We start from the raw sequence: 27,516 nt of genomic DNA, 5'->3' as shown, positions 1-27,516 counted from the left end.
ACCACATCCACCGCCACATATTCTTCTGTTTAGCCACACCGCCAATCATTAACATTAACCAACTCCACCTTTATCAATCGTCAGCATCACGTCGGTTACTACAACACCAACCACCTCCACCATTACAATTATCATCACCATCATTACTAGCCATAAACACCAACGTCCATCACCACCACCACAAGTATAGACCATCTCTACCATTACTAGCATATACATAAATGATGATCTTTTTAATCAAATAGTGATTTATTTGATTAAATTTATTTTCTTCTAATGTTTAATTATTTTTATTTGAATTATATACTTATTAAAATAAAAAATTATATAGACTCAAATGTTGAAAAATAAAGAGCTTTAATCATCCAATGGTTATATCTAAAAGGAACATCTTAATAATTCAGATGTGTATTTAAATTTGAGACTTTTAATTTTAATGAAAATAAATGAGGTATAAATACACTACAATAACAAAATATAATTTCTCAAATGTATAGAACATTTTTGTGTAGAAAAGGGAAAACGATTTCATCCTATCATACACCCCTTTAGCCCTTTGTTTCCTTTCCCGCCCAAACACTGAAACTTAAAAATGTCTCAGCCGATCTCCGTAGACATTCTCTCCGATGACGACGGCGATGATTACACCGTCCGTGGAAACGACATCGTTGATCTATCAACGCCGGTGACAATTCCATCAAAGAAGAAGCAAAGAACGGAAAGGTCTAGTAATTGGAAGCCTACAGTTTTTGTGATCGATGACGATGATGATCCCACACCGTTGAAACCTTCAAAGTTCACTCCTTCCTTTGTCGCTGGTACTCCTATATCGTCTGATTTCTCCAAACATGATTTCTCCTTTGTTAAATGCTCTTCAATTTTGGACCCTAAATCCTCATGTGAGTTAACATATCTCTTTATCCTAGTAGTTTTTCAGCAATTACTCTCAACTTAACCAAGGGGAGCCTTGAAGTAACCAGTAAAGTTGCCTCCACCTCCTGCAGAAATGATGCATACAATAGATCCCGTGGTCCAGCCCTTTCCAGGACCTGCACATATTGTGAGCTTTAATGCATGGGCCTGCCCATTTTTAGTCTGAAATACATAAGTTTTAGTCCAAGTGTGTTAATCATTTTAGTATAGATGATGTTTCATTTTAGAAATTAATATGAATTATACAACTTATGGTAGGGTCTTTTGGTGGATATTTAGAAATTCATCCGAAATTCTACCATTCTGGACATTTTTCACTGAAATTTTATTTATTTCTGTTCTTTTTTCATTGTAACGGGTCTTTGTACATTGAGGGGCCGTTTGGTACAAGGGATATGGCATAACTAATCCCGGGATTAATTTTAGGATGAACGTATCCCATGTTTAGTTGGGATAAAATGCATGGGATAATTAATCCCAGGATAACTTGGTCCAACCAAACGCCCCCTTAGGTGGCTATATTGGAAATATTCCGAGTTTCTGCCAATACTGTACTCATTTAACCTTCACTCCAACTTCTATATCCCATTGTTTCTTTTGGTTGTTTGGTGTGATTGCTGAAGGCTTGGGATTTCTCGGTAGTTAGGGATTATGTGCTCAATTGTAGGCTTTCTATTTCAATAAAAAAGAAGAAAGGGAAACAAGTGTTGACAAAAATTATCTCTTCTTCAGGTCTTGATTTGACCCCATCCAAGGTTGCTGAAACGCCGGCATCTGAACTTTCAAAATTTAGTGTTCCAATAGTCAGATGTACTAAAGCTAATGCTGATTTGCAGAGTCGCTCTTCTTCAATTATAAACCACAACGAAGATGGCGGTAAGCTCTAAATTGGCCTGATTTGAAGTTTTTTAATTGAATGTCAAGTTTTGAGACATCATACTTACCATTATGCCAGTGAGAAGAACTTTACTTGGGCTTTAGAAAAAGTGAAAAGGGTCCAAGAGTCAAATGTCTGATACCAAACATTTCACTTCTACTTAATAAAAAAAACTCCCCAATCATAAGTTGGATGAGGTCTTAGATCCTATAAAAAAATCTATAAAATAGCAAATAATACAAGCGATAGAATATCTATAGCAAATGAGCAATGTTATTACTTTTGACAAGAAAAAATGAGCAATATTATGGGGAGAAAAGATCGAAAAATCTGGAAGAAAAATTGGGAAGAGTTCATATATAGTTCTTTGGAAGAGGCCTTTGTGCAAGTCCAATGTGTGAAGACTCTTTGCATCCTATAAAATGTGCAGGAATCCAATTATTTGGTTTCTTGAGTTAAGGTGCAAGTTGTTGAAGTTAATTTTTCTTACTTCCTCAGTCCCAATTTATGTGACAATCTTTACTTTCAGTTTAAAAAGAATGACATCTTTCTGTATCTAATAACGATTCAACTTCAAACTCCCATTTTACCGTTAATGAAATGATTTATAGCCACAAAAATTTCTCTATCTTGTTTTAACCACAAGTTCAAAAGTCTTTTCTTTTTCTTTTAAACTCGTGCCCAGTCAAACACCTTTATATAATTATTTTTTGATAACCGTGGTGTTCGGGCCAACTTTCACGCTAAGGTACTTGGACTCTTCACTTTCGGTGCCGCACTTATGTCGACACGACATGGGTGAGGGTGTGAGTGTGTGATCCGTACCTGATCTGGTCAATCGATTTTGGGTACTTTGACCGAAATCGACTAGAAAAGTCCGGACAGATTTAAGAAATTTTATAATCAAAACAAAAGCTAAGGTGAAATTGAAGAAAATGAAATACCTTTATATAGAAATTTCTATGTTATTGCTTTTCTTTTTATCTCCTTCCAAGATTTTCTTCTTGAACAATATTTTCTTCTCAAGTTTTTCATATAACATTTGAAGGGGAGCCTTGGAGTAACTGGTAAAGTTGTTGCCATGTGATCAGGAGGTCATGGGTTCAATCCTTGGAAATACTCTCTGGCAGAAATGCAAGGTAAGACTATGTACAATACACCCTTGTGGTGGGGCCCTTCCTCGGACACCGCGAATAGCGGTAGCTTTAGTGCACCAGGCTGCCCTTTTTTTTATCTCTTATTTTATGTTTTGTAACTCTATTCTCAGATATTTAAATTATTTTTTGCCGAATCTCCGCACCTGTATCTATCCCTAAATCCATATCACCGAATCTTTAAATTGAGACCGTGAAGGATCTAACCTCTAGATCCGTACCCGTATCGGACATCCGCACCCGAGTCCGAGCAACTTAGCTGTCACACACTTCGACTAAATCCACGGGATACCTACTATCTCCCATCGGCAACAGATATCAGGTAACTATATCCATCAAGACTAGGACAGATGAGAAGAATCATCGAGTATCTTTTGTCTATGTTGGGATTTGAACCTGAGATCGTAGGTTCTCAACCCAGTTCATTGACAACTAGCCACACCCTTGGGTGTAAGCACCTTCATATAATTGGGACGGAGGGAGTAGTATTTACCTATTATATGTTTCTTCTGTCATTAATTAACATTACACGTCAATCACTTCAGTTTCCTAATTCATATTCTTTATTTGTAGATCATTGTTATTAGTTTATAGTAATTGCTTTGTCATCATCATTCATCTCCAGAAGCTTGAACATTTCTTTTGTTGATCTGGTACGCGATTACAGTTGCTTTGCCTTCAAGGCAGTATTACGGCGAGTTGAGGCACAATCTTTCATCTCAATTGTAAATGAGTCATTTCCTGAACCTTCTCTAATGGTTTTTATATGGTTTTGCTTCTTTAAATTTACTATTACCTGAACAAAGAACATGAAGTGCATTTATAATATCTTCAGTCTGCTACTAGAATATGCCTGAAACTAAGTTTACCATATTCCAGTCACATTTTGTCCTCTGGAATCAAACCGATTTTCTTTGTGCAGTGTGTTTGCCTTTCCAAATGAGAAACTTGGAGCAACGGTAAAGTTGTCTCAGTGTGACCTATACCGGTTCTAGCCGTGGAATCAGATACTTTCGGCAGGGTAGGCTGTCTACATCACACCCTCTTGGGCTGTGACCGTTTTCTAAGCCTGCGTGAATGTGAGATGCTTTATGCTCCTAGTTTCCCTTTTAGTGTGTTTGCCTTTCCCTGGATATACATCATGTTAAACTAAAGTAGGAAACTTTTGTGATACTTATTATAACCTAGATGAGCGGAAGATTGGTTTGCTCTTCGTGTTACATCACCCTTCCTGCTCTTATGAGCTGTGTGTGATTATTTAGTAATTTTCTGCAAAGATAGATTCTCAGTGTGCCTTGTGTCGTGGTCATCCATAAACTTTGAGCTAGTTAGGCATAGTCCTCATACATGTTTCTCTCTGATGCCAAAGGGAGATGGTTGAAGGGATATTTTGGTCCTTATAATGTATTTGTTAACCCTAAAAATATGGGTACATTGGCTTATAGATTTTAGTTCAGATGAAACAAATAGGAAAATGACAACCTAGCCTTGACATACTTGCAGATTCTTCTCATTTTGGTTCTTTTATTTTCTTGGCATACTGTTTTTTTTTTATTTGATAAGTTAACATTTGTATTAATCCAAGAAAACCATATAGGTTATAATTACAAGATAAATCTAGGCTTGATTGGCAAAGAAAAAATTCTATAGGGACTCTCAAAACTATGCTTGTGTCCCTGCATCTGCTATGAACATTCCAACACACCAAAAATGCAAAAGTTGACTAAAATTTGCTTTATCGTTTGGATGGAGTTGCTTTTGTTCTTAACTATTTCCTTTCTGGACTGTTTTTGCCTTGAGTCGGGGGTTTATTGGAAACAACCTCTCCATCTCACCTCTGAGGTAGTGGTATGGACTGCGTACACTTACCCTCCTTAGACCCTACTTTGTGGGAATATACTGGGTTTGTTGTTGTTGTATGAGTTGGTTTTGTTTTCAAAGCCTCTTGAGTTCCTCTCCTTCCTGATAGTCTACCATCTACATCTTGGAATTATTTTCCAGATCTTTTCTTGGGCTTTAGATCCTCTTCTCCTGCTCCAACTAGTTAGCAGATCCAGTATATTGGTGGGCATTGCGCAGCTCAATCCAATGTTTGCTAGAAAGATGTTCCATAACTGAGAAGTCACCTTGCAGTGCAAAAAAAAAAAGACTATTTGGTTCTGCATATTCTCCACAAAGAAGGTAGATAAAGCATAAGTGTATTCCCCTTCTTTGCAGCCCATCTTGTGTCAAACAACCCCTCCTTACCACTAGCCATACAAAGCATGCAATTTTGTATGACATGTTTGCCTTCCATAGCTGTCTCTAGGGCCATTGTATTTCTGTGTTGCTGTAATTTCTCCAATTGTGTGTTCACCTTAGTGAAATATCTCCAGCTTTGTCTCCCAACCAACATAATGCTAAGTTGCTTGGACTAATAAAAAATGTGGCCGCACCTATGTCAGATCCTCCAAAAATGCAATATTTTTGGAGGATCCGACACGAATCCGATGACATTTTTTAGGAGCCCGAGCAACATAGACATAATCTATCCTGATCCAGTGACACTTCATTGAATTGATTGAGACTGTTGAAAATGCATTGAATTTGTCCAACTCCGAATCATTCAAATATCTTCTAAAAGTAAGGTTCCATCCTTGATTATTTCATACCTCACTAACTTTTGCTCTTTGTTGTTGGTTTAGTTTGTAAAATTCAGAATACAATTGTTTTTAAGGGCCATTGCCTATCCAATTATCTTCCCATTAAGAGATTCTTTGTCCATTCTCTATCTTATAGTTGATGTTGATGCTGAAAATTCTCCACAAGTTTCCGATGGTCCTCCAAACACTAGCCCCATGCACATTGCTTACAACTTTGGTTTTCCAGGCATCCCCATCTCCATTTTGTTCCTTAGGGGTCGTTTGGTAAAGTGTATTGGAAAGTTAATGCATGCATCAGTCTAATGTGTATTACTAATATTTGTTTGATTTATTTTTTCACCCTATGTATAACTAATACACTATTGTGTATTAAGGTGTGTATTACTAATACCTTAAAATCCATGGTATTAGCAATGCAATGAATCCAATGCATGCATTAACATGATTAAAGACATTATTATCCCTTAAAAAATTTTCTGCATCCTTTTCAACACATATATGGAATTTATTTCTGTAATATATATATTTCTTTTTGAAATTATGTAATTCATGTTATTTTTGATACATCAAACCAAACACTGCATAAGAAAAATACAAGCATAACTAACGTAAGCATAGCTAATGCAAGCATAGCTAATACAAGCATTACTAATACTCCATATTTTGCATTTTTCTTATACACTCTACCAAAGTACCCCTTAGTCACATTCTTCTATATTGCCTGATTTTCATTTGAATATCTCTAGAGCCATTTCATTATGAGGCTTTGGTTTTGCTTTCTTAAGTTTCTTATGCCCAGTCTTTCTTGCTGAGTGTTAATATTTTCTATTTGACAAGATGTATACTCTTCTTCTCTTTGTTGCCTTGCCAGTTGCCATAGAAAGTTGCTTCTCAGTGTGTCCAACTTTTTTTCATCCTGTGGTGGTATGGGAAAGAGTGACGTCATGTGGGTAGGGAGTGCAATCTAGAACACTGTTAATAAGTCTGCCACCTAAAAGTAGGTACTGACTCTTCCATCTAGTGAGTTTTTCCTCACATTTTTCAAGCACTCTATTCCAAATATTGATGGACCTGCAATGTGCCTTTGTTCCCAAGATATGTTGTGGTAGTGTGCCTATTTCTCCTCTTAAAATATCCACACAAAGCTGAATGTTTCGAGGTTCATTAACTGGCTCTTTTCCTCCAGTGTACATGTAACCCAAAGACCCCTTCAAAGATAATCAAAATAGCTCTCAAAATCTCCATCTGCTCAGCCTTTATATCACAAAGGATAATTGCATCATCTGCATGTAACAGATGGGTGATTTCCAGATTGTTCCCTTGTTTGTTGCTGACTTTAAAACCTCTGAGCCAGTTGTTCTTGTGAGCTGTGAGCAGCATGTTGTTTAGACCCTCCGTGACAATCAGGAAATGGAAAGGTGAAAGTGGATCACCATGCCTTAATCCTATACTTGAAGTGAAAAAGCCCATTGATCAGAACTGGAAATTTAATTGTGCTGATACAGAACTGGATCCATTTCATCCAAGTAATGCCAAAACCCATTCTCGTCAGCATGTTCAACAGAAAGCTCCTGTTCACATGAGATCAGGGCAGCATCCATGATCTGCCTACGTTTGATGAAAGCCATCTGATGTGAGTAGCTTGGAGATTACTGTCTTCAACCTTTCTGTGAGTAGCTTGGAGATTTTTTGTATACTCTACCTATCAGACTGACAAGTCTGTAATCTCTCAGCTCCTTTGCATCACCTTGGCATACAACTTTCTGAAGAAAAGAAATTGTCAATCCTCAAAGGATTCCGTGTAGCTTCAGAGTTTAGTCCACACCTTTCCTTGCACAAGTGGGCTGTTTTAACTTAGAGGAGATCTCTTGCACCATTCTTGTGCGCTTTTGTTGTAAACAATTTTATTCTTTAGGTTTGCATGAATTGCCATTTATTTTTGCTCATGCAGTGTGTTTATTCGAACCTGTGGCTCTTCTTTAATTTAAGCCATCCTTCAGGAATTGATCGAGTAATTTGTTTGGAGTCTGATAATGAGTCCGAGAAGAGTTATAATTGTGGTGCCTGGAAGGAGGAGGAGAAAGTTTGTTCCACGGAGGCGGTTGTAAAGGAGACAGAATTGAGCTCCAGACCTTTCGTGTCCACTTTTTCTCTTGGTAAGCTATTGCTGTTTAATCTACTGGTGAATAAGATTAGAGAATCAAACTTTCCATTGGCTGGAATTAACTAACTGAGACAAAAAACTGTTGTACAGGTGTTGACAATTTTATGCGAATGCTAGAGGATGTTTCTCATCGAAATTTGACTGAAGCCGGTCCTTCTCTGGTGTGTTTTCCTGGTTTAAGTTTATTATTATTTCTCCTCATATCCTAACATTTTTCAACATTTTCTTATTTGTTTGTTCTATTAGAAACAACCTCTCTATCCCACAAAGGTAGGGTAGGTCTGGATACAACCTCCCCATTGACTCCACTTGTGGGATTACACCGAGTATGTTGTTCTTATTTGTTTGCATAGCAATAGGCTCAAATCAACCCCTTTCCACAGCTCTTTTCATCTTGTGCATGTGTGCTCCCAAACTCCAAAGAGAAGTCAACTTTTATCAGGATGTTGTATTATGACCATTCCTTGGTACACACATCACTCACAGAAGCTTGTGTGATTTTGCGCGGATAACTCCAAAGATGAAGACATAAAAAGAACAGTCACGTTCAGTTAACTTTATTTAGGACTTTCTGACAATTCGACTACTGATTACATCACTGGAAAAAAGTGGATTTGACTCCTGTTCAACTATATAAGTTAATACAGATACCTCGTAACTTGCCTCAGGAATATAGGAGTGGTACCATATACTCCTTTAGGTTGGGATGTGAACAAGTGTTCTAAATTGAGTTGTGAATATTCAATCAGCTCTACTCACTTATCCTTGGAGGCTAAACTGTTGTTCAGTTGCTTCTCGCTTCTCAAGGAAAAGCTTGAAGTCGAGCTTAGATTAAGAACAAAGTTTACTGTTTTGAACCCTTCCGCAAGGTTTCTTATCAATTGCAATCAAATTCGCTCTTGATTATGCTATCAAATTGATCTCATTTCTCAGTTTTCAATCAAAGAAATATTAAATAAAGTGAGATTTCAAACAGTGAGGTAAAAGGCTGTGGAAGAAAAGAGTAATTGACAGACACAATAGCAATGAGAAGGTGAGGGTGCAGCTTGGATTGGACAGGAGAAAAAGAGGAGGAGAGGCCTGAATTAGGCAATACCTAAAGACAGGAAAAACAACACTAATGGAGAAGGAAAAGCAGAAACTTGGAGAAAGAGGTGAGGGAAGGTAGTGAGAAGGTGGCTTAGGGTAGGTTTGAGCATTGAGGACCTGAGGTGGAAAACAGAAACTCTAAGTGCTCAACTATATATCTTTCTCCAAAGAAAGTACGAAAGAACTTTCTAATGAACAACATCTAGTCAAGTGGTCTGATTAAACTTGAGCTTGTACTAAATAAATGAACTCAAATTGAGCTTAAATTCGCAGAGTGAGTTTTGTTCATAATTATTTGTGTCATTTAGATACACCTACTCATACACTGTGAATGTCCAAACTGTTTTAAAATGGTTTGCACCTCTAGGGTTTCTTATTTGTTATCAGAAGGGTAGAAGGTTTCAATCTGAATTAGAGATCTGTGCATCCTGTGGAGCTGATTCATATCCAGAACTCTTAACTGCCTATTCTGCCAAATGAAATAGGCATCTGAAGATTATAAGCCTATTCACAGATGTGCCTAAATAATTAGTGTGAAGGATACTGCTTAAGACATGTTCTGACTGTTTGTATCTTTGTCTAGAGCTTTTTTAAATTCTCAAAAGGGCTTGTCTCTGTGTAAATTTTGATGGTGCAATTTGCTTACAGGACTATGGTCATCATTATGAAGAAAATGATTCTTTGGAGCCAAACAATGAGGTTTCAAGACCAAAGGGCAAAGGTAAAGGCAATAGAAGTAAAAGAAGCAGTGGGGATGAAGCAACAGGGCAAATGAGGAAGTCAAAGGAAGAACAGCTTCGTCTAAAGGAAGAAAAGAAGTATCAGAAAGAGGTAAGCCTTGATAAAAAGCCTATTTATTTGGAGGTTTAAGTAGTTATGACATATAATCTAGTATATATTCATAATACAGCAAGAGAAATTGCAAAAGGCAGCCGAAAGGGCGGAAGCTGCTGAGAAGAAAAAAATACAAAAGGAAAAGCAGAAGTGGGAAAAGGGAAAGTTAGCACAGAAGTCTATTGTAGCTCAAGTTGACACTAAGGTTGTGGAACTAGGCTCAATTGCAGGTAGATCTCATTTCTCTGTTAGTTTCTTTCCCTCCCCCTTCTGTGTGTCCATTATTGCGTAAAAACGACTGTTCCACATGACAATTCTACCATGCAGGCCATTTGCTAACAAGGCTTGCGGAGAAAGGTCTTTCCTATCAAATTAAATCAAATCCGATTGAGAAGTCTATTGTGTGGTCAATGAGTGTCCCAGAGGAACTATCTAAGGTAACTTGTTCTTCAAATATTTGGCAGATTTCAGTTAGCTATCTTGAACTACTCGACTACCTTTTAATAGTTGTTTTAATGTCATATACTTAACTATTATACCCATTTAACTTTCATAGAATAATAGATGCATAATTGACTATAGTTAGTGCTAAAATGTGTGCATTTTTATGGGATATCCATTGGGATGTCTATTATTTTTGCAAAAGCAATTTTTTTTTTCCTGATGGTAATATTTGGGTAGTCACTTGTCACAGCCCAATCTAGGGTGGTCACAGGCCCTTAGTGGGTAAAACACCCACGCAAGCCTTTCCGCTGTTCTAAGTAAATTGGACAGAGTTTCCCTTGCTTTCAGGGCTGTCCAAATTTCTGTGCCGAAGGTAAAGGGGGTAGTGCTATCTACAATTTTGTCCCAGAGAAACTATCTAAGTTTTTGAATTGTGTTGAAAGAGCATAGCCCACTTGTGGGGTTACTCTGGGTATGTTATTGTTGTTGAGCTTTCTACTCGTCATGTGTATGATGGCAATTGTGTATGCTAGTGCTGCTACAATATCACGTTTTTGAACTGGTTCTCTAAAGCTAGGGGTAACTATTCTTTCTAATTTTTGCATTTTATTGAGGTCATTAGATTCCTTTTGTGCAGATCGCATCTGAAGTTAATGTTTCATATGTATTATTCATATTTGAGGCCGAAGAGTTTTGCAACCTTGTGAACAGCGGATCATTGATGAGTCATGTTTCCAGTGTTCAACGCCTTTATCCTCTTCATACAGTTTGTTATCTCACAAACAAGCTTTTGGCATACATCAACAAAAGGTTGACAGTAACTTCTTTTTTGTCCTTTATCTTAACTCTTTTTCACTTTTGCTTTTGTAAAATTTACCCACTAACTTGGGATTGAGGTGTAGTTGTTGTTATTGTTAAGTTCGCTAATTTATTATCTCTTGAATGTGTTTTGTTTTTGCTATGAATACACACGGACGCTATATCTTTTCTGTTCCCCGTTTGTGGAACACTGCTGTTGCCGTAATTTTCTTTTTCAACCTTTTTTCTTCATGTATGACAGTTCCTTAATTTGACCATTCGATTGTTGACTACATCTGTCATCCATTTATAGAACTTTCTGTTATAGGTGCATTTTCTTTCTCGATGTTCTTCTCTTCACGTCTGACATGTTAGAGAGATGAAAACAAGCTGTGACAGATATTGAATTTTACATTTCGTTGTTGATTATTTTTTTGGTGAATGTTAAGTTGTAATGAAACTTTGAGGAGCAAACTGTTTTAAGTACAATTACAATGCACCTATTAGGTTCTCGTGTTTTCTATTATTAATATCTAATTGTTCTTTCTTCAAGAAAAGAATAAAAGTTGCAGCAGAGTCCCTTGGGGATTTCTCGATTATTGAAAAAAGCAGCAGCGCATTGAGTTTTAAATTAAAGCCAGGGTGAAAAAATTAGTTGAGATAATTCTAACTGAAAATGTTTATTTCTATTTGCTTTATCTTAGAAGTACACAGAGAAATGCAGTAGTTCAAGTTTGATTTGCTAGTCAACTCCTCTGGTACATGAACTTGTTTAGTTGGTATTGCATGGGTATGTGTAATTCATAATCCTTATTATTACAAATTATTTACTGATTACAGAACGAGACATACATATTTGATACTTATAACCAAGTCCATGTAACATAAAGCATTCTAATCTTGGGCATATATTTTTTTTTCTTTTTGTTGGTGGAATTCTGTGTGCCCCTAAAAAGGTTGTCTTGTGAGTGTTATTTTCTTTGTCATCATATTTAGGTAAGTCTAAGCACTTCTTCTGACCCAAATCCTCTACGTTCAGTGGAATGAATTTCATGTATAGCGCAAAGAAACAATTGGTCAGGGCTTCAAGATCTCTAATGCTTAAGAAAGCAGAAAGTTATTTAATTTTCCACAGTACCTAATAATTGTTACTGCTATTGGTGATAGGGAACAAGGACAATACAAGGACCCTGCCAATCATACTGGTTGGAGACGACCACCTATAGAGGAGGTTGTTGCTACACTGGTTCTTGTAATTATTGGAACTAATCATCTTACTCATGTAAGCTTGAAATTCTGGTGCTATTCCTTGGGCGTTGAATTCCTCTTTTCTTTGGCAGGTTCTATCAAAATTAACAATTAGCTTTGCTAAGGTGCACTATAGGCACTGTGTCGATGAAGCTGAATTAGCTGAACATGTAGCTGGGCTGACTTGCAGCCTAGCTTCTTGTCAGTTTAGGTATGTCAGTTATATTTCAGTGAACTTGTATTCTTGGACAATTCAATGGATGCCATTTATGCTAACATCTTAATAATATCAATGTGTCACGCTTGTAGTAATTTGAATTAAAATTTGGGGTAGTTTATGATACCCGCTGAATTGTGAATTTGTGGACTTTTATGTACTTCTACTAAACTTGCTAATTAGGAAAGATTGGGCCTCTTGTTTACTCTGTTGCTTTCAGAAGGAAAATATTTGGTCATTTTTTCCTTTTTTTTTCCGATGAGTGGGCAAGTTGAACAGTGATTTTAATGTGAATCTTGTAGTTCATTAAACAGCAACAACTGGTTTCTGCTTATTTGCTTTTGGAAAATTAATGAATTAGAAAAGATAAAACATATTTTATTATAAAAAATATCCACATGGCAGGGAGTGCACCATACCTCCTTGGGTTGAGGTCATCCACGGGGCTGAAGACTCCCAAATAGCCAAGCATAGAGGGGTAATTTAAATTAAAAAATAGTTTGAAGTGTGCACCGATTAAGTGGTGCCAGTTTCAGGGGGTCGCGAAATATTATGCTAACAAGTCAATTAAATTTCTAGTGAAATTCAGTATTTAACTGATGCAGTGCTTTATTTATGAAGGTAATAGACCATTTCATATTCGTAAAACGTGCATGTGAGCAAACAAAAAAAAATCAGTAATAATGCCACTATAATCATTTTGTTGGCTGAATGTTTGAGGAAAAATAAACCAGACCATTTCATATTCGTAAAACGTGCATGTGAGCAAACCAAAAAAAAATCAAACCAATAAAACATTTGGTTTTCTGGTTTATGACTCTGCAGTAGCTAAATGCAATAGTTGGTTCAGCGATAAACTCTGTATTGTTAGTAGCTTGGTATAATTTAGGCTGGCATCTATTAGCTGGTTGGTAGAAAAGATACTTGTTAGGAAGTGCTTATTAAGAGCACTTGATCAAGTATCCCTACTTATTGCATGTACTTGTTCAATGCTCCCAATGATGTTATAGGGAAGTTGGATAGGTTGCAAAGAAATTTTCTTTGGAATGTGGCGGATGGGGCAAAGAAGTTTCACTTAGTTCGATTGGAGACCATGACATCTCCTAAACGGTGTGGAGGTCTTGGGGTTAAGGATTTGAAGGTTTTTAACAAAGCTCTCTTGGGCAAATGGTTGTGGAGATTTGTGGTGGAGGGAGAAGCTTTATGGAGAGGGGTGATAGTGGGTAAATATGGAGATATGGAAGGGGATGGAGAACAAATAGGATAACTTTGCCTTTTGGGTGTGGTGTGTGGAGGAGCATTATGAAGGGGTGGGAAGCTTTTAGTGACAATATTGGGTTTAAGGTTGGGAAGGGAGTGGAGTTAGTCTTTTAGGTAAGAGTGGTGTGGAGGCTTGGTGCTTAAGGATGAATTTGTAGAAAATAGCAGAAGAAAGGTGTAATTGGGAAGACCTTTTGCTAGCCTAAGATCGTTAACGAAGATTGGAATATTCAACTGAGAAGAAGAAGCTAGAAAGGTGAAGAAAGATATTGAAAAGGAGAACTTGGATTTGGAAGAAGAATATTTGAATTTGCTTTGTATTGGATTTGTTTTTGGTTGGTTACAAATGTAAAAGACCCATCCTTATTTATACTAGTCTATGGATGGTTCTAGAAGTTTTTCTAGATACAAAAACAACAGATCCAGTGTATTCTCACAAAGTGAGGTTTGGGGAGGGTAAAATGTACGCAGTCCATACCACTACCTCCAAAGAGGTAGAGAGACTGTTTTCCATAGACCCCCGACTCAAGAATGAGAATAGTATACCAAGGCCGTAATGAAACATGAGACATGGTGGATAACATAAACAAAAATAAGAGATAAATATCAGAGAATTCCGAAATAAGAGAAAATATGAGCAATACACAATAAATATAAGAAAACGGATACTCACGTAGTAATGACATACTCTCACAATACCTAAGACACCCACCACACCATAACTCTCCTAACCCCTAGCCACAACCCATACACTCACACTAGCCTTCTATTCTAATCTGCGACCTCCACACCTTCTTATCTAGGGTCATGTTCTCAGTAGGCTGAAGCTGGTCCATGTCGTGCCTAATCACCTCCCTCCAATATTTCTTTGGCCTACCTCTACTCCTCCTTAATTCATGCAAAGCTAGCCTCTCACACCTCCGAATAGGGGCATCCGTGCTCCTCCTCATCACATGCCCAAACCATCTCAACCTGCCTTCTCGCATCTTGTCTTCCACCGAAGCCACTCCCACCTTCTCCTAGATAATCTCATTCCTAACTTTATCCCCTTTAGTAAGACCACACATCCAACACAATATTCTCATTTCAGCCACCTTCAATCTTTGGATATGAGATTTCTTGACTGGCCAACACTCCGCTCCATACAGCATGACCGGAAGGGTCACCTTCTTATCACATAACACTCCCGAGGTGAGCCTCCACTTCATCCAACCAGCTCCGATATGATTAGAGACATCCTCATCAATCTCGCCATTCCCCTGAATCATAGACCCAAGATACTTAAAACTATCCTTCTTACAAACATCTTGAGATTCCAACCTCACCACCACACCGTCCTCCTGACTCGAGTCACTGAACTTGCATTCCAAATACTCCGTCTTGAACCTACTCAACCTGAACCCCTTAGATTCAAGGATTTGCCTCCAAACCTCCAATTTCTCATTCACACACCCCCGCGACTCATCAATCAGCACTACATCATCCGCAAATAACATAAACCACGGCAACTCATCTTGAATACTCCGCGTCAACACGACCATCACCAACGCAAATAGGAACGGGCTTAGGGTTGAACCCTGGTGCAAACGTGTCTCGACCGAAAAATGCCCTGAGTCTCCTCCCGCCGTCCTCACCCGAGTCTTCCCTCCATCGTACATGTCCTTAATAGCTCTGATGTACGCCACCGGAACTCCTCTCACCTCCAGACATCTCCAAAGAACCTCCCTAGGGACTTTGTCATACGCCTTCTCCAGATCGATAAACACCATGTGCAAATCCCTCTTCCTTTCCCTATATTGCTCCACCAGTTTTCTCACCAGGTGGATTGCCTCTGTCGTCGAGTGACCAGGCATAAAACTAAACTGATTCTCAGAAATAGATACGACCCTCAATCTCCGCTCAACCACCCTCTCCCAATTCTTCATAGTGTGACTCAACAGCTTAATATCCTTATAGTTGTTGCAACTCTGAATGTCACCCTTATTTTTATATAACGGAATCATCGCACTCCATCTCCAAACCTCAGGCATTCTCGCAGTCTTGAAAATGGCGTTGAACAAATCAGTCAACCATCTTAAACCTGCCCCCAGCATACTTTCAAAAATCCACCGGAATCTCATCAGGCCCAGTCGCCCTACCCCTCCGCATCCTACGAATAGCCTCTCTGACCTCCTCAACCTTAAAACGTCTATAGTAACTGAAGTCACAGCTCTCCTCCGAGCGCTCTAACTCTCCTAACGCAATGCGTCTGTCCCCCTCCTCGTTTAAAAGTCTATGAAAATACTCCTTCCATCTCTTCTTACTGTGAACATCCTCCACTAGAACTCTACCGTCCTCCCCCTTAATGCACTTCACTTGATTGAGGTCACGACCCTTGCTCTCCCTAGCCTTAGCAAGCCTATACAACCTTTTTTCCCCGCCTTTCTTCTCTAACCCCGCCGCATACATTTATAAGAATATTCTAGCAAACTTTATTCTCTACAATACTCTAGAATATCTAGATAATTCTTGACAATTATCTAAGTGCCTATACTAGGATATTCTATAAAAAACTATGCTATTCTAAAAAATCATCTTTAGCATTTTTCATACTCCCCCTTAAAGTGATTTTTTGAAAACTACCCCAAGCTTGTCGCGAAAGAACTCAAACGAAGCTTTGAACCATGCCTTGGTGGAAATTCTTGAAATTTTTTCTTAACTCCTCTAACTTTTTCAAATAATGAAGTTTTTATGTCATCAATTGGTCCTGCAAAGATACGTGTATATGTACTAACAAAAGTTTTATCTTTGTAACGTACCGACTTTACAATATTTCCTTTTGGCCTTTGTGAACCAAGTGAGTCATCTCCTTGTCGAGTTTTATGTTGATGAGTTCTCGATCTCCCCCGTTCTCTGAATTCCTCAACGACAATATTCTTTGGAGAAGCTTTTGTCATGGGCAAGTTTGAAACTCCAAGGTTCAATATTTTAAAACCTCCTCCTTCAGATACAACTCCGAAGTACAAGGATATTTCATCAATATCAGCCTCCTCGTTTGATTCGATGATGATTTGATCATCAAATTTTTGTGAAGCCTCAGTACCATAATAGAATCCACCACTAGATTCTGTTTCTAGTTCTTCAATCATATTGTATGTCTCTTTATCTTAAATTGGGGCTTTGATTTTAGCGTCTTCATCTATTTGATCTTTAGCATCTACATCAACAACAATTGACCATGATACGATAGATGATTGACCAGAGACTTCAACTTCTACTACATCTCCCTTAATGATTTCTCCGATAAAGTCATCATTGACATATAGAGTTTCAGACATTGTCTGCTCAAAATCTACTTTAAGTATTTGTTTGTAAGAGGGATAGTTTTAAGTATCTTGAGTCTATGATTCAGTGGAATGGAGAGATTGACGAGGATGTCTCTCACCGTACTGGGCAGGATGGATGAAGTGGAGACTCGCCTCGAGAGTGTTGGGTGATAAGAAGGTTCCTTCCAAACTTAAAGGCAAATCCTATAGAGTGGCAGTCCGTCCGGCCATTGCTGTATGGAGTGGAGTGTTAGCCAGTCAAGAACTCCCACATTCAAAAACTGAAGGTGGCGGAAATGAGGATGTTGCGTTAGATGTGTGGACTTACTAGAGGAGATAGAGTTAGGAACGAGGCTATTCGGGAGAAGGTGGGAGTGGTTTCGGTGGAGGACAAGATGCGGAAAGTGAGGTTGAGATGGTTTGGGGAATCCGGAACCATTCTATGCTACCAAACTAAAACAAGCACCAAACTATGCTTAACTCACAAGATGCGGAAAGTGAGGTTGAGATGGTTTGGGGAATCCGGAACCATTATATGCCACCAAACTAAAAAAAGCACCAAACTATGTCGTATATTTTAAAAAATACCAAACTATGCTTAACTCACAAAAATTGTGAGTTATGCACAAATATTTTTAACAGAAGGCAGCTGACGACGTTAAATTTTTTGAAAAGTGCATAACTCAATTTTTGTGAGTTACTCAATTCCTATTTTAACGTAACTCACAAAAATTGTGAGTTATGCATTTTATTTTAACATAACTCACAAAAATTGTGAATTATGCATTCTTATTTTAACATAACTCACAATTTTTGTGAGTTGTGCATTTTATTATAACATAACTCACAAAAATTATGAGTCATGTGTTAAAGAATAAAGCTTTTCCCTTGCTCAATCTTCACTTTAGCGATTGAGATTCAAAATTTCACAAAACCCTACCCAATTTCAACTGGTCCCCCCCCTCCTTGTCCACTGATTGTGCTTGGACATGAATTAATTTTGTATAGTTAAGATTTATGTATTCTTTTGTTTTTCACTTGGATATTCGATATTCATAGTAGGCATTGTTTAAATTTTCTAGTATGTTCTTATTTTGAGTCGGAAGTAATTCAGAAACAACCTATCTACCTCATCTTTGAAATAGAGAAAAGGCCTGAGTAAATTTTATTCTGTTAAAACTCGACTTTATGAGATTACACTGAATATGTTGTTGGCCTGATTAAATTTGAATTTGTTTCATAAAGTCTTATAACGGGAATTAAAGCTCACTAACAAAGACAATCTTATATTCAATAGAATTCAAACTCGAGACAACTGATTTAAAGATAAATTTCTTATTTTCTTTTTGGCCCTAATTTTATATTAGAAAAGCTTGGACATGAATTAATTTATTTATTTATGTCCCAAACAATAACTATAACTTCATATCAATCTAAACATAGGCAAATTTAAAATTGGGATGTTATATATTGAAACAAGTTCAGGATCCTACCACAACTAATTTACCCTATTAGGTTCACAATCTTTACGAATGGGATAAAATTTACATACATTCTATTCTTTCTCGGGCTCACTCGTGTAACTACACTTGATAATATATTATTGTTGTTGTTGGGTTCAAAATCTACTCTCTTTATCTTAATTTATGTAAAATAGTTCAAAGTACGAGAGTCAAAACACTTAATTTTGACTATGAATTTGGGTACACTGCAATTTATCATATGTTTTAAAATAAAATTCACATACTTGAAAACTATACGAAGCACAATCGATGGACAAAGAAGGGGGGACCAGTTGAAATTGGGTAGGGTTCTTTGAAATTTTGAATCTCAATCGCTAAAGTGAAGATTGGGAAAGGGAAAGGCTTTATTTTTTAACACATAACTCATAAAAATTGTGAGTTATGTACATAACTCACAAATTTTTTTTGTGAGTTATGTTATAATAGAATGCATAACTCACAATTTTTGTGAGTTATGTTAAAATAAGAATGCATAACTCACAAAAATTGTGAGTTATGCACTTTTCAAAAAATTTAACGTCGTTTGCTGCCTTCCGTTAAAAATATTTGTGCATAACTCATAATTTTTGTGAGTTAAGCATAGTTTGGTACTTTTTAAAATATATGGCATAGTTTGATGCTTTTTTTAGTTTGGTGGCATAGAATGGTTTCGGATTCTGGTTTGAGCATGTGATGAGGAAAGTCATGGATGTCCCAGTTCGTAGGTGTGAGAGGCTAGCTTTGGATGGTTTCAGGTGGGGTAGAGGTAGGCAAAGAAATACTGGAGGGAGATGATTAGACGTGACATGGAGCAGTTACAGCTTATTGAGGACATAACCCTAGATAGGAAAGTTTGGAGGACGTGAATTAGGTTAGAAGGCTAGTGCGTGTGGGTGAATCGTAGCCTGTTGTTAGGAGAGCTTTGGTGTAGCAAGGCTAGTAGTCTTAGGGTTATGTCCATAGGTTGGAGCTTCTGGTTAGGAGAGTTTGGGTGTGGTGGGTGCTTTTGGTTTGTTGGTTTGTTAGTGTTATGGTAATACTTAGTGCGTGTCTTATTTCTTATTTCTGCTATTCCATCTCGCTTCATGTTTTATTACGACTTTGTTTTGTCTTGAGCCGGGGGTCTATCGGAAACATCCTTTCTACTTCTTTGAAGGTAGTGGTATGGACTGCATACATTTTACCCTCCCCAAATCCCATTATGTGAGAATAGACTGAGTTTGTTGTTGTTGGTTCTTTGATTTCCTTGATAGCAGCTACCGTGTCACCTGTCTGAACGTCTTCAAAATTTTCTTGCTTCTTATCAATGCCTTCCTTCTCCATATGATGGATTGTATTATATTCGATTCAATCTTTTTCCAACTTTATAGAAGCCAGGGCATCTATTGCTCGACTTTCAGCTACTAACCATCTTCCCCAACCTTCTTCTTCTTCAACAACTTTTTCAGTTTGAGCTATGTTGCTCTCCATGGCTCGACAATATCTTCATATGTATTATGTTTTGCCACATCGATAACATCTGGTAGGCTTCTTACTATAATTGTTAAAAGACTTCCTTCTTTCCAGGCGAGCTTGAACCACTTCAGAATCGAGAGTGAGGCATATTTCTTGCTTTTCCTTTAATGTTTCTCTTGTCAGCTACAAGAGCATTTCCTTCATTTTCTTTGACAAATTCACCAACCAATTGTTTCGTAGTAACTAAATTCTCAAATTCGGATGGTTGTTGAGCCCATCCTTTAATCGATGTCACAAAGAAAATATATTCTGGCTTCAAACTGCGAATAATATTTCTTCTTAGTTGTGCTTCAGAGATAGCCTCATCTGGATTTAATAAAGAGAGCTCAGAACATAAATTCTTAATCCTTAAGAAATACTCAGCAATAAAAAGATTACCTTGGTTGGTGTTAGCTAATTCATTCTCCAATATCTGTAGTCGAGCTTCATTCTTCTTGTTGAATAACTGATCGAGGGTCCTCCATATTTTGCACCTTATAATATGATCGAATAAACTGGAGGAGATGGATCTCTTCAAGATAAACTCCGTCTTTGTATTAATCTGCTTCCACTTCTTATATTCACCATTATTTTCTGGTCTGCCAGCATGAGAACTTGTGTTACTCCCATTAACAACATCCTACAAATCCTCGCCCACAAGGTATGATTCCATACATATCTTTCATACCTTGTAATTAGACTGATTCAACAACACCATTCCTAGTTCATTAACGCGAACGGTTAAATCCATCCGAACAAACCGGTTAAATCCATTCGGACAATCTTGAATTAAATCGATCACAAACCCAATCTTGAATTGAATACAAGCCAATCTATGAGTTTGGCTCTGATACCATGTAGAGAATAACAGAAGAAAGGTGTAATTGAGAAGACCTTCTACTATCCCAAGATCGTTAACTAAGATTGGAATATTCAACTGAGAAGAGGAAGCTAGAGATGTGAAGGAAGAGATTGAAAGGGAGAACTTGGTTTGAAAGAAGACTACTTGAATTTGCTTTGTATTGAATTTGTTTTTGGTTGGTTACAAATGTAAAAGACCCATCCCTATTTATACTAGTTTATGGATGGATTCTAGAAGTTTTTCGAGATACATCTATAAGAATATTCTAGCAAACTTTATTCTCTACAATACTCTAGAATATCTGGATAATTCTTCAAGATAATTATCAAAGTATCTATGCTAGGACATTCTAAAAAAATACTATGATATTCCAAAAAATCATCTTTAACTTTTTTCACAGAATTCCCAAGTTTTTTTAGGGTTTCTTGCCAAAGTGAGTTTCCCTGTTCAACAAATTAGGGGGACACAAAGAGATGGGACGTTTTGGGATTTGAGGTTCAGAAGGAATTTCCAAGATTGGGAGGTGTCCGAGCTTCAAAGATTGTTAGCTTTACTTCAAAATCATTGTGAACCAATCAACAGATCTGATACTTTGAGTTGGGAGTTGGGGAATAACAAAGTGTTCTCTGTTAAATCCTTTTAGAAGAAGCTTTTAGTTAGGGCGGATGAGAGTTTCTCATTTGATTCTGTTTGGATACCTAAGGTGCCGAGAAAAGTGAGTTTTTTCATGTTGTTAGCTACTAGAGGGGTAATTTTGATGGCAGAGAATCTTAGAAAACTAAAGGTTGTATGCTTGAGTTGGTGCTTCCTTTGGAAGGAGACAGGTGAGGACGTGGATCATATTCTTTTACATTGCAAATTAGCCACGAGGTTATGGGGGGATATCTTCGAATGGTTTGGCGTTTCTTAGATGATGCCAAGATTTGTGAAGGAGTTGATGTTCAGTTGGACGAGCGGAGCAAGAAGAAAAAGGCAAAAGACGTGGAATGTTACTCCTCTCACTCTTATGTGGGTCATTTGGAAAGAGAGAAATAAGAGAGCTTATGAATGGGTGGAGATGAGCTTTGCTCATCTTAGAAGTAGTCTCCGATCCATTATTTTCTTTTGGTGCACCCATATAGTTCTTGTCTGTATAGAGGATTGGGTGTCTTTTGTAGAGAACCATAGTAGGTCTTTTCTTTTTTGGTATACCCCTTGTTATTATCAATGAAATCTTTTACTTGATCAGAAAAAAAAATTATGCTGGTATCTATATATTATTTTCTGTATGATAAAATGTGAAATAGAAATATACTTACATATAGTTATACCTGGACATGATTTTGCAATGACAAATGCCCTTAAAGAAGGCAATCCTTGCATAACAATTCTTGTATTCTTATTCACGAATAAAAATCCCTACATTATTATTAGTTGAATAGCAATTCCTGCGTTATTATATGGCATAATAATCACTTTATTATTTCCCATCAAACTAAACGAAAAGCAATCACTTTACTATAATCTTTGCATAGTGAATTCGTGAACCAAATGACCCCTTAGTGCGGATGCTTCGTAATCTGGGAATTTAAAATACATTCATGTCCTAAGCCCGAGGTGTATTGGTAACAACTTCTCTACTTTATCTGAGGTAGTGGTATGGACAGTGTATACTTTACCCTCACCAGACCCCACTTTGTGGGAATACACTAGGTATATTGTTATTGTATTCATGTTTCCTATCTGTTAGTTTTTACAAATTAATCGATCACTGAGAGTCTGAAACATACATAAGAGTCAGCATTATCCAATACCAACGTAATATTGGATGAAGTTGACACTTTCTATATTAAAAAGTTCAGCTGGCCGTTAAAGAGGTTGATATTTATTCGTAAAGTAGATGTACAGTTTGGTGTTTCTTGATCATATCTTCACCATCAATAGTCATATCCTATAGGATAATTCATATCATCCAAAATTTTTAGACTGGTTGGCAATTTATTTGTCAAATTCGTGTTTCTTCATGTTAAATACTCTTAGTACTCGATAATTGCTAAAAGTCTTAAAAGAAATTTGGGTGTCATTTGTTAGTTTTTTATCATCGAAACTTCAATATAGCTATGAAAGCTTAGCCTTAAGTGCATCGTGTATGATATATATCTCACCAGTGTTTATGATAATTAGTCAATGTTAGGATTTGTACCCAAGGGTGTGGCCAGTGGTTCAATGAAGTTGGGTTGAGCACCATGAAGTCTCAGGTTCAATTCCCAATAGAGACAAACATTAGGTGATTTCTTCCCATCTGTTCTAGCCTTGGTAGACAGAGTTAACTGGTATCTGTTGCTGGTGGGAGGTGGCAAGTATCTCGTGGAATTAGTAGAGGTGCGGGCAAGCAGGACCGGACACCACTTATCAAAAGAAAAGTCAATGTTAGGATTTTAAGTGACTTAATAATCAATCACTTTCTAATTAATATAATGATTTTGTCAAAATAAATATGTTTTTAAATTAGAAGTTTTGGAGTATGTAATTGTGGGTAGGAGTGAGTCTGTAATAGCAGGAGGAGTGCTTTTATTGTATCTATGCTTGTAGTTTGTTGTTCGTAGTGTTCTGATGATGTTTGTGATTCTGAATAAATAATTTATAGTATTACTTTGTCGGTGTCTTGTTTCTTTTATTATCTAGCGGCGTGTTATCCCATTTTGTTGTTTATTTTTATGTTTTTGTTTGTTATACTGTTATCTATCCTGAGCCGGGGGTCTATCGGAAACAACTTCTCTACTTCATCCGAAGTAGTGGTATGGACTGCATGTACTTTACCCTCCCCAGACCCCACTTTGTGGGAATGCACTGGGTATGTTATTGTTGTAATTGTGGTGTAAACTGGACAAGTAACTGAAGGAATGTGATATTATGTCTTATCAAAGCAAAGTGCTTTTGAAGAGTATCAAGTCCTGAATTCTAGGGACTTATCCTCCACGGTAATGGAATGTGGCCACAGAGAGTACTATACTCAGTTGAATGAAAAAGTTGTTTATGCCCTTTCTGCTCTTGGTTCAAATGAGACGGTGATGCTTGAGACATTCAATATGCAGATGCCTAAGGACTTCCATTCTCTGGGCCAACTGTAGATTAAATAGAGATGATAAAGAAGTTAATGTGTACTTACTGCTTCACATATCATTGCTAAGATGTTTTTGTTTATTCACAGAAACAAGTTAACAAGACTATCTGTTAATGCAAATGGTTCTCTTATTCCCAAGGATTGCGTTGACAAGAACCAGATAAAAAAGAGCCCATGGTAAGTGCTTGTGCTGTTTTCCACTTTAGAAGTTTGGATTTCCTCAATGTCCATAAAAAATTTTCTGGTGAGTTCTCGAGGCTGTGTATCAATCACTTTCTTGCTTCACTTGTTCTCTTAATAATAGCCCTTTTTTGGGTTGAAATAGTAAAGAATCGTCCTTATTTTCTACTTTGTCGGTTTCATTTAAACTATACTGCCTTGAGAAACCCTCTGGAATATTCGTCATGTTTCTAAGCTCTTGCATTTATCTTTTAGAGCTCGTTGAAGCAAGCATGATAATAGTTATATGCACGGAACACTTTCCAAGTTGGTCTAGTCAAATTCTGCAAATTTGTTGTTGTATCTCCATCTTTAGTCTAATCAAATTCTGCAAATTTGTTGTTGTATCTCTATCTTGAGTTGAGTCTTATTTTTCTGTTTTTTCTATGTACTTATTTGGTCACCACTCCTAATTGACTCTGAGAGATACCCATCCTTCACTGCTGAATTGTACCATCTTTCCTGCTCCATTTGACTCCAACCAGGATGTTTGAGTTATGATCCCAATTTAGCAAGTTTTTCCTTGGCTAGTTTCTACTGTAGTATGGGGCTTCTACTTGATCTGTAGTTTCAAAATGGTTAATTGTGTGTTAAGTAGTAAAATTAAGCTAATTTATCATATAGTTTTAAAAGTTCACCCCCTTTTACAAGCGTTTACTCATTTTACCATCTTCGGTGCTAGGGTAGTAGTGGCTGCTGTGTTATTATTGGATGAATTGTCGTTTCTTGCAGGTTGAAAGCATTGGTGGCTGTTCCAAAGGTTCAGCCGCGATTTGCCATGGCCATATGGAAGAAATATCCCACAATGAAATCTCTTTTGCATGTTTACATGGATCCAAGTAAATCAGTAAGCAATAAAATTTCCTTCATTTCCCTTGGAAATAGTATCTTATTTACTGATATCACAGTGCGCTTCTGGTTCACTACTTTTACTTTCAAGGCTCTGTATATACGGGAAGATAATATCAAGAATGGTACTTCCTTCAGTGTCGCTGCAGACACTTGCTACAATCTGTAAATCCACGTTCTAGTCAGTGTTACTGACTCAGTAGGATTCTGGCTATTTACAGTGGCTAATGGAGAGAAAAGGTAGTAATGCAGTGGTCTTGTTACACTTCCATCCCTCTCCTTTTGACCAGCGTATTCAACTTAAGATGTTGGATAATGACCTTTCTAAAGAGGGCAGGAACTTCTTAAAAGACTCTTATCATATTAGCATATACCCGGTTCATATGAGAGGCTGAGTGTATGCTTAAGAAATGTCACTTACTAATGGGCAAATTACTTTGTGGAGCTGCTATTCTTCGGTAAATGTAATTAATTCTTGTTCAATGAGGATACTGTTAGGCCATTCAGACGACTCAGTTCAAACAAGAGCTTGATAATACTAAAAATTGAAATGTTATGGTAACATGTCTACTTGCATCGTTGTAGTTATTTAGTCTCGAATAATATTTAATAGAAGGTCAAATGAGGATTCACTTATGCCATAATATGTTGGTCCGTTGGGGATAAAATGAGTTCCCAACATATTTTTACTCTTGAAAAATTTTCAGGTGCATGAGAAAGAATTTTTGCTGAAAGACTTGAGAGTGGAAGGGTTGGTGTCAGATGATAGAAGATTGGGAGAGAGGTGTTCAAAGAGAGTTTACAGAATATTGATGGCCCAATCTGGAAACAGCAAGACAGATGAAATCGAGTGTGGAGCTGATTTCTTCAGTCAACATTCTGCTGAATGATCTATAATCTTTTGCAACATCTATGCACACCTTGACTAATTCAACGGACAACTTGTCCACCCCATAGGCACATGTATTCAAGGTAATCTTGTCTACAAAGGCTGGATTGACTCACCAATTTTTGTAGTTCTTTGGACCTGAGATTTCAAAGTTGTTACCCCTATTGCCTCAATGTGTAGCAAAAATTAGAGTTGTGCATCGGTCAGTTCGGTTTGGTTTTATGTGTTATTGGTTCGGTTTATCGATTTTCGGTTTTTAAATATGCAAAATCAATAACCAACCAATACGATATTTTTTTATCGGTTTTCAGTTTATCAGTTTTTGGTGCTTAATGGTTCGATTTTCGGTTTAACCAATAAAAAAATACTCATAAAATAAAAATAGTAACAACTAAAATAAACAAACGAAATCTTAGTTGTTTTAGTTTACAAGAATCTTCAAATTTGAATTGAATGTTAGTTCGGAAAAAAACTGAATCTTAATTGTTGGAAGCTACTAAATGCTACAAGCTTTCCAATTGATAATACCCGAGTTTTGTATTGTGCCTTTGTTGTCTTGAATAGGTTAATACTTTGTGAATCTCTGAATTGTGAATAAGTAGTGTGTGTGTGTATATATATATATTAGTAATATAAATATTTATATATATAACACAAATAGGAGTAAAACAATAACTTAGTGTATTCTTATTGGATTATAGGTTTAATCGATAATCCAATAAGCTAAAAACAAAATCGAACTGTTTATCTGATAAATTTTTTTGTAAAACTAATAAAAAATCGTTAACTCAATAACCCAATACTAATAACCCGATAACATTTTTATTGGTTCGGTTTATCGGTCGGTTTAGTTTTTGCACACCCTTAGCAAAAATAATACATGTATTAGCCTTGTGTATTACTAATACCTTGTTTGGTACACTTTTTCATCTTATGTATAACTAGTGTTTGTATTAGTTATACACTCTGTTATGTATTGAGGTGTGTATTACTAGTACCATCCATTTTTCATGTATTAGCAATACAAAGACTTCAACACATGCATTAAATTGATGAATTGCAAAATTATCCCTCAAATCATTTTGTCTCTCTTTTCTTCACTGCACTTTGCTGTGAAAAAGCAACAATGATTTTCTCCATATGTTCTTCCTTTCATTTAATCAAACAATTGTGATTTTTTCCATCAAAGTTGCTTTTATTATTTATCAATCAAATAATGATTGCTTTGTTATTTTTTTAGTCGGAATCTCTCGTCTGTCCTCTTTCGTCAACATCACTTCCTAAACTTCTCCTATTAGTATCAAAATTCTCCTTCTCTTTCAGTTTACCTTTATTACTCTCGATGCAGAAGAGCAGATTATCATATTTATTGAAGAATTATGAATCATGTCGATTTTGATGAAGTTCTAGAAATTGTGCTTACACTTGAGGATCTTTTTCAGAGAAGAGAAAGGAGCTTTTGGAGGATGAATATAAAGAATTGAAATTGGTGGTTAAAGGAGTGAATTTGTAGGCGGATGTCGCCATTATTCGTAATTATCACGAGATATCTATGAAGTTTTAATGTCACCATTATTCGTAATTATCACGAGATATCTATGAAGTTTTAATGAAAAGAAGGGTTTTTGATAAA

At 36.9% G+C, this 27,516-nt stretch overlaps 1 protein-coding gene across 5 annotated transcripts; it reads left to right on the top strand.

The window, feature by feature from the left end:
* The first annotated feature begins 504 nt into the window (after nucleotides 1-504).
* On the top strand, nucleotides 505-27,516 carry LOC107851234 (crossover junction endonuclease EME1B). 5 transcript variants are annotated; one of them, XR_007048603.1, is made up of 15 exons: nucleotides 505-899; nucleotides 1,666-1,809; nucleotides 2,902-2,949; nucleotides 7,607-7,762; nucleotides 7,861-7,931; nucleotides 9,508-9,690; nucleotides 9,770-9,923; nucleotides 10,021-10,130; nucleotides 10,775-10,947; nucleotides 12,103-12,166; nucleotides 12,276-12,394; nucleotides 24,014-24,103; nucleotides 24,878-24,992; nucleotides 25,702-25,966; nucleotides 27,232-27,516. XR_007048603.1 is itself a non-coding variant. In XM_016696180.2 (14 exons), the coding sequence occupies exons 1-14, from the start codon at nucleotides 593-595 to the stop codon at nucleotides 25,882-25,884; spliced, it is 1,836 nt and encodes a 611-aa protein (XP_016551666.1). In that variant the 5' UTR covers nucleotides 505-592; the 3' UTR covers nucleotides 25,885-26,098. The 5 variants fall into 5 exon arrangements, 4 of the variants coding, with proteins under 4 accessions (XP_016551666.1, XP_047257429.1, XP_047257430.1 ...); XM_016696180.2 differs by lacking the exon at nucleotides 27,232-27,516 and having other exon boundaries at nucleotides 505-818; nucleotides 25,702-26,098; XM_047401473.1 differs by lacking the exon at nucleotides 27,232-27,516 and having other exon boundaries at nucleotides 25,702-26,098.

This window comes from Capsicum annuum, chromosome 12, assembly GCF_002878395.1.
Source record: "Capsicum annuum cultivar UCD-10X-F1 chromosome 12, UCD10Xv1.1, whole genome shotgun sequence".
NCBI classification, from domain to species: Eukaryota; Viridiplantae; Streptophyta; class Magnoliopsida; order Solanales; family Solanaceae; genus Capsicum; species Capsicum annuum.
The sequence above is the reverse complement of the archived record's forward strand: the minus strand, read 5'-3'. Positions and strand labels throughout refer to the sequence as shown.

Bases quoted from the DNA above. Each gene is read 5' to 3' on its own strand.
- LOC107851234 (XM_047401473.1), top strand. From the start codon at position 593: ATGTCTCAGCCGATCTCCGTAGACATTCTCTCCGATGACGACGGCGAT. The intron at 9,924-10,020 runs GTAGATCTCATT...TCTACCATGCAG, and splicing joins GGAACTAGGCTCAATTGCAG to GCCATTTGCTAACAAGGCTT. The intron at 24,104-24,877 runs GTAAGTGCTTGT...CGTTTCTTGCAG, and splicing joins CAGATAAAAAAGAGCCCATG to GTTGAAAGCATTGGTGGCTG.